This window comes from Meles meles, chromosome 2, assembly GCF_922984935.1.
Source record: "Meles meles chromosome 2, mMelMel3.1 paternal haplotype, whole genome shotgun sequence".
Taxonomy (NCBI): Eukaryota; Metazoa; Chordata; class Mammalia; order Carnivora; family Mustelidae; genus Meles; species Meles meles.
Genome location: NC_060067.1, coordinates 8,177,657 through 8,189,267, shown reverse-complemented (window position 1 = coordinate 8,189,267; position 11,611 = coordinate 8,177,657). Strand labels below are relative to the sequence as shown.

Sequence of the window (11,611 nt, the reverse complement as noted above, 5' to 3'; positions counted from 1 at the left end):
CCGCTGGCCGCGAGGGTTTAACGTCCATTTCCTCCCGACGGCTCTCCGCGCTCCGGGGAGGTGGGGCTGCGCTCCGCGCGTGGTTTTGGGGTAGGAACCTCTGCCCGGGCGGCCTCCCGCCTCCACCCACAGCGGCGGCCGTGACGTCAGCGGCACGGCCGGGCCCCCGCCCGGCCTATAAAGCGGCAGGTGCGCGCCGCGCCTCCGGAATGCTCGCACACCTTGTGCCTGCGCCCGAGTCGGAGCCCAGAGACCCAGAGGCGAGCTCTAGGGGCAACTCCAAGCTCCCGAGCCCGGCCGGGCAGCGAGCACCGCCGCACACTCCCCCTCGGCCCGTCTCGCTTCCACCACCTCCTTCTCCAGCTGCGACTCCCGGCCGAGTTGCCCCAGAGACCGCGACGCCGCCGCGCCCAGGGACCAATGAGAGCCTCGCTGCCGCCGCCGGCGCCCGTGGTGCTGTCGCTCCTGCTGCTCGGCTCAGGTAAGGACATCCCGGCTCTGAGTCTCCCGCCGGCGCTTCTCCCTTCCGAGAGGGGCGTCTGAGTAGCTCCGTCCCCGGAGGAGGAGGAGAGCGCGCAGGTGTCTCTGACGTTCCAGGCCGGGAGGAGGGTGCGGGACAGTCTCCGAAGTTTTGCTTTAGTCCAGCAGCGGGAGACCTCAAAGATCCTGGGATCCAGATCCTTCCTTCTGCAGATAGAGAAACCGAGTTCAGGCAGGTGAAGTGACTTCCGCAGATCTTCAGAGTGGTGAAGTCCTGGACCCAGAGCGCTTGCCTCCTGCCTAAATTCTCCATCTCCTCCGTCTAGTGATTCTATCTCGACCTTCCTAGAGGGCCTCACGCACGACGTTCCAGGGAGAAGCCAGAGCTCCACGCTGATGCAGTTTTAGTGAGACCTACAAGACAGAGCAGGGGCTTGCAGCTTGAGGCCCCAAATCTCACCCAGGCCCCAGTTTCTTCCCTATGTAGGAACAAGGATAATGAAATAGTAACAATGAGAGTCATTATTATCAAATATCATTTATACGAGTTTGCATACATATACGTGATCCTTTAGAAAATGTGAATACATGTTGAGAAAGTCTGATATTTCTATCCAGAACCTGTCCATCCCAATGGGACATTCTGGCAAACACGAATGCCCCTGGCATGTGAGGTGATGGGAATATCCAGACAATATAAATTACCTGTTAAGTAATCAGAGTAACGTGCCTATCTGGCAGTGTTATTTGATGTGAAAAGTAGCGTAGATCATCTGTGGAAAAGAAAACCTTGATGAAAGCAGCTCTGTAAATTGGAACAGCTGAGTTTGCTTGTTGGCAAAATGTGAAGATGCTTTCATCAGTGACTCAATCCCAAACAATAGCACATGTGCAATAACTGCGTTGATATCAGAAGACAAACATTTCTCCTGAACACAGCTGCCTGGTGAGAAGGCCACTCGGCTTTACCTTTCCTTTTCTTCCGTTGTTCTTTCTCCCACAGCCCATTATGCTGCTGGATTGGATGTCAATGACACCTACTCTGGGAAAGGGGAACCATTTTCTGGGGACCACAGCGCTGACAGATTGGAGGTTACCCCGAGAAGTGGGATGTCCTCGGGAAGTGAGATTTCCCCTGTGAGTGAAACGCCTTCTAGCAGGGAATTGTCCTCGGGGATCGACTATGACTATGCAGAAGAGTATGATAACGAACCGCAAATATCTAGCTATATCGTAGATGATTCGGTCCGAGGTGAGTGGAGGAGAAGGCCAAAACACAGCCTCTAAGATGTGTGTTAGCATGAAAAGCCAGTCCCTGCATCTTTGGGTGGTTTTCTTGTGTGTATGTCTGTTGCATACCCCGTGGGTAAGCTACAACCTGAGACCAAAGAGCTTTGTGTGGGCACATCTGATATGTCCAGAGAGCTAACAAATGTTTTATGTCTATTAAGTCTACTTCACAAGTGGGGATTGTTATCATTTTACAGATGTGATAACTGAAGTGCAAGGTTGTTTTGCCCCAGGTTCCACAGCCAGCAAGCAGTTGAGCCAGAATGAGAACTCCACATCCTCTGCTCTTTCCCACGGGACCACATGACCCCAGCGCTGAGCGACGGGCCAGGCATAGACATCCGCCAGTCCTCAGCTCTTACATCCATTCCCCACCGCCATGCTTCTTGAAATACCCGCATTTTAAAACAAATAAGGGAACAGAAAGTAATGGGGAAAAGGAGCAGTTGGACTTTAGCCTTTAAGTACCAGGTGCTGAGAAACTGGTGATTCTAAAACAACAATAACAGAAGCGGCAGCAGCAGAAGCAATATATAGTACAATAATATATATATATAATAATATAATATATATAATAATATATAATATAATATAATAATATATATAGAAGCAATAATAGTACAACCTTCTGGAAATATTACAGAATGACAAATATGCATGAATTTCAAATGGCTAAAATCATCATTTAACCCCAAATCCCATGATCTCATGTGTTAGTTAAACAATAGTGACCCATAGTTTTGTTCTCTAGTGCTGTTATCTGATCTCAAAAAAAAAAAAAAAAAGCTTAAATTTGCTTAAGGTGAAGAGGACCAAAATAAGATATAAGTATTTTTCCTTACCCTCCTATTACCTTGAAGTTTTGGGGATGATCAGGTCATTAGTAAATCGGCTTTCAATATCCTAGGAACATTCATTATGGAGGCAGGACATAATGGCCCTTCTCTCCTGACCTAGTTTCCCTGACTTCTCACCCTCTGGCTCCCAGACCTGAAGAAGGGACAGAAGGTGATAGCACAGGGACAGTGACAGGGTTGAGCAGCAGGTGGGAAAGCTTCAGGGAGCACGCTGCTTCATACTCTTTGTTTAGTAACTTGTGCTTTTATGTAAGGTGGGGAAGAGATCCGCTTATACTTCTAATTTTTGGAGAAAAGACTGGAAACTGTTCTCTCGAAGAGGTTTCAAATTGTTAACATTTGAAAAGGCCAAATCCGTTGTTAGCCGTGAAACTGACTAGTGCATTGCAAAATAGTGAAACTAGTGGTTGAACTCCTTGGAAAGGCTGCGGAGCCCAGGGGGTTGATGGGTGTCACAGCTCTTCAGCATACTGACGGTTTGTCTCTGTCTGCAATTTGTAATATATCTGATAATGTGCAGAAATATGCATTTACAATGTTTCTGCTGGGAAACCGACTCTAACTCACGGTATTTTTTACCATCAAAATTTCAATAGAAAAATTGTGTAACTGGTTAAACATTGCTCCTAATTTGACTATTATTAATGTTATAATAACCTGCTGAAATACTCATAATATTTATTTGTTGCTTCCTTAATCACAGGGTTCTATCTTTGGTACCCTTCCCTATGTTTCTAATATTTTCTATTTAATGGACCATTATGCAGGACCATTATGATTAATGGTATTATGATACTGTGGTATTTTCCTCTTTGCCCTGGATTCTGTTTACTAAATACTTGCTTAGAGAAGGCTGTTCAGGTATTAGTATAACAAAATGCACAGCTCCAATGTAAGAACTCCTTCCTATATTTAACCTGTGGGTATACTATACCCTGCATAGTTATAACATGGAACCAATGCTTCTATAGATCTGGAGTTAAGAAGAGTGAGTCTCTGAAGCATCACGTACAAATATTTCCGATTCTTATTTTTCAAACAGATTGACCACAAAAATTAGCCCCATGGAACTAATTATAACCCATTGTCATCTGGGAGTTGGAGAAATCGATTAATTCTAATGTGTAATTCTCAGATTTTTCCCACTCTCGAGTAATGCACAGTAATGCCCAATTATGGTAGTGATCACAAGACTGAAATGAGTAAGTAAAATCAACAAATATACTGTAGTCTCGGTTTCATCTGTGGCCTTGACCTATCCAAGAGAAAGCATAGCGTGGGAGTGACAGGCTTTGAAACCCCAGCACTGTCATATTCTAGCCGCGTGTCCTCGGATATGTTACTTGTCTTCTCTCAACTGCGGTATCTTCCATATCAGCTGTATAGCCATACGTTCAACTGTGACCTGGCTTTAGTCAGGTCATGCTCATCACCAAGAACTTCGCATGCATAAGAAATTCAAGAAATGTGTAAGATATTTCATGGATGTTTTTAGACAAGTAATAGTATTATCAATAATAATAAGAGCGGTACAAAAAATTCAAAATACATTTCTAAGCTAATAAAATAACAAGGAGGCTCAGACGGTTAAGTGTAACACCATACAGATGGTCTCTTTAACCAATCATTATATATGAATTGTGTTGAATAATAAGAAACGTATGGTCATTGTCCCCATGAGCTCTCACTGCTAAGACTTCTTTCTCTTAGGTCTCCAAAACAATTTTCAAGATGAAGAGAGATTGTTGTCAATAAATCTTTTTTTTTCAGTTGAACAGGTAGTTAAGCCAATGAAAAACAAAACAGAAAGTGAAAAGACTTCAGATAAACCCAAAAGAAAGAAAAAAGGAGGCAAAAGTGGAAAAAATAGAAGAAACAGAAAGAAGAAAAATCCGTGTGATGCAGAATTCCAAAATTTCTGTATTCATGGAGAATGCAAATACATAGAGCACCTGGAAGCTGTAACATGCAAGTAAGTCTTCCTAAATTCCATGGAAATCTGTATTTATAACACCATGTCTGAAACTCCTTGATGCAGAAAGCCATTTATTTTTCCCACATATAAACCAAGGGTCTATAACATTTTTCTTAAAAGACCAGCTGGAAAATACTTTAGGCTTCCTTGATCAGGATTGTGTATGTACTTACAGAACCAATTAAAATGTAACCATTTAAAAATGTAAAAATCATCATTGGCTTGCACACTGTAAAAAAACTTGGCAAATGGCCAGAATTGACCTATAGGCTATAGTTTGCTGACCCCTGGTATAAATATATTCATGATAACATATTTACAAACCGTTTAAAAAAAGGCCTAAATGTACTCTTCACAGAGTCCTCCTACCCCCCCCCAAAGCCACTAACACATTAAATGATAGTGGAATGTATTAGCTGCATAACAAGTCACTGAACTCATCAGTTGGTCATAAAAGGAGCACAAAGAATGAAAAGGTGTGTCTTCTTGGAATATCACACCCAAACTAATCTCAACTTGTTCTTATACTAATAGATCTTTGGCTTGAGTGTATTGTGTCTCATGATTTTGAAATACAAATAGATGGCATGAATTTTTTTTTTTTTTTTGAGTGTTACAACTAAATGCCTATTGATGACCGGGAAAGTAAACTTAAAATATATGGAGCGTTTTCAGTTATTACTGTAGTTTTTGAATGTGGGCTGTTTACAGATGCCATCAGGATTACTTTGGAGAACGGTGTGGGGAAAAGTCCATGAAGACTCACAGCATGGTTGACAGTGATTTATCAAAAATCGCTTTAGCCTCCATAGCTGCCTTTGTGTCTGCAGTGAGCTTCACGGCCATTGCTGTTGTCATCACAATCCAGTAAGTACTGCGTAACCTACATATTCGCACTAAAATAATGCCAGGTTGATTTTTGTTTTCAATATTCCTATCCCAAAGTCCTATATCCTATTTTAGATGACTTATTCTATCAGTAGCATGTGATCTTTGGTCCTATCTTTATACTTCATTGACAAAGATCACAGATTCTGGTCAAAATCATATTACTTTGGCCACCACGGAAACTTAATATGTAAGGCTGTTTTTCAAACACCCTATAGACATTTTTTGAACTTAAAAATCGATGGCTCTCTTTCATGTCATATCTCCACTCATGGCTACCTGCAAATCCCAGAGTGCTGGTACCAACTCTGAACATCTTTAAGCTTAAGTAAGCCCCCCAGAGGAGGCTAATTAAGGCCTGGTTCACAGCAGGTTGTTAGAGAGTCTGCTTTGGCGCTAAAAAATAAATAAATAAAAATATATAAATAAATATATAAATCACAAAGAGCTTCAAACCAGTAGCCAAGAAAAGCTCTATTCTCTGCTTCTAATAAAATGCAAAATTCTAAGCTAGATATCACAGCATGGTACTGATTTACCTAGAGCTTAGGCCAATTTTATAATTGTCAAGGGTGATATGGGAACTCAATTACTAAAACAAAACAAAACAAAACAAAATTTTCCTCCATATGGCATGGCGTAGGAAGCAGGGACAATTCCATTACTGTTCTACTCCTGCAGTATCTGCCCTGTCCTCACAATAACAGATCACCACACTTCACTTCATGACCAATGAATGTTAGAAGTAGACTGTTCCTGGTAGTAGTACTGGTGGATATGTCAAAACGGCATTGTCTGTCAAACAGAAGTCAGTGAATTAAGGAAGTTGGGGGAGGGTGTGAATGGCTCTGTAATGACTCATGTGCTACTCGAGCTTGGGAAAAGCAATAGACTCATTATTCTAATTTTAGGCCTTGGTAAATTACTTTAACAACTGGATTGTGTGCATGATCTACCACTCCTGCCATTCAAGAAACAAGGGGTTATCTTCTGCCATTGTTTACTATTATTTTAAATGCAGATCAGATAATGATAAAAAGGAACATTAAAAAAAAAACTGTTTTATGATGTGCATAGAGTTTGATGTGTGGTTTAAATTTGTTTTGCACACCCTGGAAATTATTTTGATCTGTTAATACCTCAAGCCAGATATGCAAATACCTCAAGCCAGACGAATCATGATTGTTCGACATAGGATAGAAGGAAAAAAATAGCCAGTTACAGAAGATGTTTTGAAATAATTATTCAAACTTGGGATCATTCAGGGTGAAATATTTAATTATCCTTCAGAAAGTCATGGAAAAACTTTTTGTCATGTTGGCACTCTTAAAACTAAGCAGTGACTTTTCTCCTATTCTTGTGTTTGACGCATAAAGTAAACAGCAGCCAAAGCTGCATTTTGCTGTCTTTTTCATAATTGTTTTTTTTTCCTCAAACATCATGACAAAGATCTTATGATTTTAGGAGTAATGTTTGGTAGATAGATTAAAGACCTATTAAAAATATAATTTCTTGTATGACACCAAGACATTTTTAAATGATTGAATTTTACTAGAGAGTAACAATGAATAAAACTAAAAGGATGTATTTATTACAAATAGAAATAAAGAAAACCCAACTTGTTTTATAAGCTCTTGTGAAAAAATTCTGATCATTTAAATTAGATGATACAAATGTAAAGTCCTTTGTGATAAAACTATACCATCTTCTTCTTCCTCCAGCTGTACATGCAACTGCGCTAAGGGTTGAGGAAAAAAGGAAAGAATGAGGTTTTGCCATTTGCAACAACATGAATGAACCTAGAGGGTATTATGCTAAGGGAAATTAGTCAGACAAAGAAAGAAACATACCATATGATTTCACTTTTATGTGGCATCTGAAAAACAAAACAAATGCATAAACAAACAAACAAAAAGCAGAAATAGACCCATAAATACACAGAACAAAATGATGGTTGTCAGAGGGGAAAGGGTGGGAGGATGGGCAAAATGGGTGAAGGGGAGTGGGAGATACAGGCTACCAGTTATGGAATGGATAAGTCATGGGAATAAAAAGCATAGCATAGGGAATATAGTAATGATATTGTAATAGTGTTGTATGGTGACAGATGGTAGCTATGCTTGTGGTGAGTATAGTATAATGTATAGATTTATTGAATTGCTATAATATACATCTGAAACTTATGTAACATTGAGTGTCAACTATAAAAACCACACGTATAAATGTGTTCCATGCCTTCTGAAAGTTTGTGTCTCAAGGGGTATCTATTTAAATCTCAGTAATCTGGGAATATGTTTATATAAAGTCACCATGAACATCCCCTTAAAAAGAATGGTAGTAATATTTTATAGCAAGCTGTAAGTTTTGATTTGGAATAGAATACAGTGTAATAGCCTATCAGGACTCACAAAAAGGAATTCCCTGTACTCATGAAAACCCCAGTCAGTATATAGATTAATAGAACTTTGATGACCATGGAATATCTTGTCTGAAGGCTTCGAAAACGATACTTCAGGGAATATGAAGGAGAAGTTGAAGAACGAAAGAAACTTCGACAAGAAAATGGAAATGTGCATGCCATAGCGTAACTGAAGATAATATTACAGGTTTGAGTTTTAAAAGATAACTATAGATGATATCTTACAATTTTGAAAAATATAACATCTGTTATCTTATGTGAAGAAAGTAATAGTTCTTAATTATGTATACACTATGAACATAGGTTACATTGAAGTCTTAATCTTTGAGCATGAGATGGAGTTCAATAGAGAGAAAGGACTACTACAAAGGATGTAAAGATAAGCAGACACAAACCTTCTTCTCAGAGAAGTTAGCATTTAGTAGATAGAAAATAGTATAAGGAATCAGAATGCTAGGACAAGTAAAAAATATGTGTCATGTAAAAAGGAATATGAGCAGTTTCCGGTAAAGGAGAGGAAGTCCTGTGGATCATGTGTAAGGAGCTGGAAAGGATGTCATATATAGGGTGGCATTGGAAGTGAGCCTCCAAGGACTGGCGAGATTGGGACAAGCAGTTATGAAGAAAGAGGAGATTAATATGTAAAATGGGCTGGGTCACTTGAGAAACTTCGGACAAATGGCCTAGTTCAAATGGGTGTTGAGGAGAGAAAGTTGGAATAAAGGTTGAGCTCACATGGTGGGGAGCCAAGTCAAGTGCGTGACTACAACTCTGAGGAAGTGGAGGGAACAGGTTGAACATCCTTTTAAAGAAAGGAAGGGGGTGGGCGCCTGGATTACTCAGTTGGTTAAGCATCTATCTGACTCTTGATTTCCATACACTCACGTCATGATCTCAGGGTTGTAAGATAGGACCCCTTGTTGGACTCCACACTGGGCATGGAGCCTGCTTAAAATTCTCTCTCGGCAGCTTTCCCACCTCCACAAAAAAAGCAAAGTAGGAAGGGAGAAGAGGTAAAAATTTAAGAGATAGTTTGGGTAAGGGATATATTGTAGTTCTTATTTTTAAGGTTTTGTTTTTGTTTTTTTGGGTTTTTTTTGGGAAAGAGGCAGAGCTGAGCATATTGTAGGGAAAAGTAAGGAGCTATGGAGAAGAATATTTTATAATAACTAAAATGGACAGCTAATGAAGCAAACTTCCAGAGGAAAAGGAGACAACAAGATCAAGGACACATTTAAAGTTGGTCAGAAGGAGGAGGTCCATTTCCTTAGACATTCAGGAAAGATGTCCCATCCTTAAGTCACTCCCATCAGTGGGTTTAAGAATTGTTTGAGAAGCTGGTTATGTATGCACATTCCTAAGCCAAACCCTAAATCTACTAAATCCACTATCTCCCTTTTTATAGAACACCACAGATGCTTGGAGAAACACTCCATTTAGCATTGGTTAAGTGCAAGTATTTCGTTCTGAGCCTGTTACAGAATTGGCTCAATAACTTCTGAAATGGATAATTATTGATGCAATGCTGTGTTCAGTACTTATTGCATCAATATTTATTATAATTTTGGCTTAATGTGTTGAAGCTAAGTCCACCGACGTGAAGAAAGGTAGATTTTTGGTTATTTAGTGCAACTGAGATTTCTCAAAGAAGATCTGAGATGATTTTTGTAAAAGGAATATGCTGTGTTGGCACATAGTGGCTGCCATTAGCTTGTAGCTACTGTTATTATGCCCTCGGTACTAATTATGCTACATTAACTGTATATCACAAATACACAGAGCCATTTAATCTTTCTTTTTAATTATGTCCACTGCATAGATTTGGTTAGGAAAACTGCTTCCCATGAGTGTTGTTGTTTTTTATTAAGTAGAATCTGACAAACCAGGTTTCAGTGTAGGCAGCTCTCTGCCTAAGTAGGCATCCAACCAAAGCTGGTGTGAAAGACGGACTCAGGTCGAAGCGGTAGTTTATCTCTGAAAAGCTTTTAGCATTTTTTAGAAGACATTCTAAATTGACAGAAATTCTGATTCCTGATTTTTTTTTTTTTTTGGTATTTCCTTAAAGCTATATTGAAATTGAGCTTTATCTCTAATATTTTTATTTTCCTTTTGACTAGGGTATCGGATCGGAGTCACTGCCAGGTCACAACCACGAGTGATGAGTTGGTTCCTCTTTTCGGTGGATCATAAGAAAACAGAACCTTTTCGTTCTGTTGGTTTTAAACGTTCAATTGTTGCTTTTTATGCTAAGGTCTTATTTCTGTACATAAAGATGCATGGAGATAAAAAAGTATTTTTTCAAGTTGTAAATAATTTATTTAATATTTAATGGAAGTGTATTTATTTTACAGCTTATTAAACTTTTTTAAGCAAAGAGATTGAGAGTTTGAATATTAGTTTTGAGATTGCAAGATTCTAGGGTATCTTTCCCCTAAAGCCTAGATGATCATTTTGAAAGAAGTTCCTACCCCTTTTTTCCCCGATATTTATGTTGATCTTCAAAACTTATTTCTTTTCCTAGAAAACACTCTTCATGGAAAATTATAAGCTAGAGTAGTTTCGTCCTCCCACAAACACTAATATCGAAACCGGCCTTTCTTACTCCTTGTAGAACTTATTCCAAGTCCTCGTAGTTTAAAAACTTCTAAAGTCAACATTTGGCACTGCCTGTCACAGTAGACACACACATTATGAAAGAGAGAAAATCCACTGCCCAGCATCAGCACCACCACAAGCAAGAAAAAGAAAAGAATAAGTTTGAAGGTTACAACTATGGCATTTCGAAAGAACCAGGAAGTGTTTAGAGACTTCTTTCTCTAATATCATGACATGAGTGTACAAAGATCTAAAACTCACTCCTCCTTTTCCTCCCTTTGCTACTATTTTTTTTACATGATTTTAACCAAATCCATGTGCATTTGTGCGAGTGTTCTTTCAAGAACGTGAATTCCCTGAAATGACCCACTGTTTGGTTCCTAGCTGAACAACTATGTTACCTGCATACAAAGTGAAACAAGCCAAGCTATATAATGTATGGGGGATATTTTTGAGGAAATTAGCCAATATTAAGTATAATTCCAGCGATCATCTCACTGAATTTCATAAATGAAAGGTGTCTTAAGGATCAAGAGTTCCATTTCTCTCTAGCATATCATTCTCCAATCCTTGTCTAGTGGTCATCCAACCAACCGATTACTAGTCTTACCTGCACATTATCACATGAGTTTAAGATGTCTAAATGCCTGGGCCTCCCTCCCAGAGCTTGCAATTTAAATGAACTGGTTTGGTATGTGGATTTTTCAAAGGTCTCCAGATACTTCCTACATGCAGCCAATATTGAGAACCTCTGGCCATCTCTGCTTGAACATCTTCAGTGCACATTTTCCTCAGCCTCATTCACTAAATAGTTATGGTGGATGATTCCATTATAGTGCTGGGGATACAAGACAGAAAAGCCCTGACTTGGAGACATTTGCCACCCAGTTGGTGGGAGGGGGTATGTTTTCTCAATGCAGTGCAATAAGTAACTGGGTGAGGTGTGTACCAGCGACCCATAGGAGACCAGGGAGCTGTCACCTACCCTGGCCTGAATGAGTCAGGGAGGGCTTTCTAGGCAGATGCTAGCTAAGAAAATCCTTGAAGGATCAGTGGGAATTATGTGGAGATCATTACAGGGGCAAGCAAAATTACCAAGTCATCAAA

The 11,611-nt window shown here is 39.8% G+C and overlaps 1 protein-coding gene across 1 annotated transcript; it reads left to right on the top strand.

Annotated features, from left to right (window-relative positions):
• Positions 1 to 222: 222 nt before the first annotated feature.
• Positions 223 to 10,256, top strand: AREG (amphiregulin). Its single transcript, XM_045997332.1, has 6 exons — positions 223 to 481; positions 1,484 to 1,732; positions 4,398 to 4,599; positions 5,314 to 5,469; positions 7,985 to 8,096; positions 10,027 to 10,256. The coding sequence occupies exons 1-5, from the start codon at positions 421 to 423 to the stop codon at positions 8,076 to 8,078; spliced, it is 762 nt and encodes a 253-aa protein (XP_045853288.1). The 5' UTR covers positions 223 to 420; the 3' UTR covers positions 8,079 to 8,096; positions 10,027 to 10,256.
• Positions 10,257 to 11,611: the final 1,355 nt, after the last annotated feature.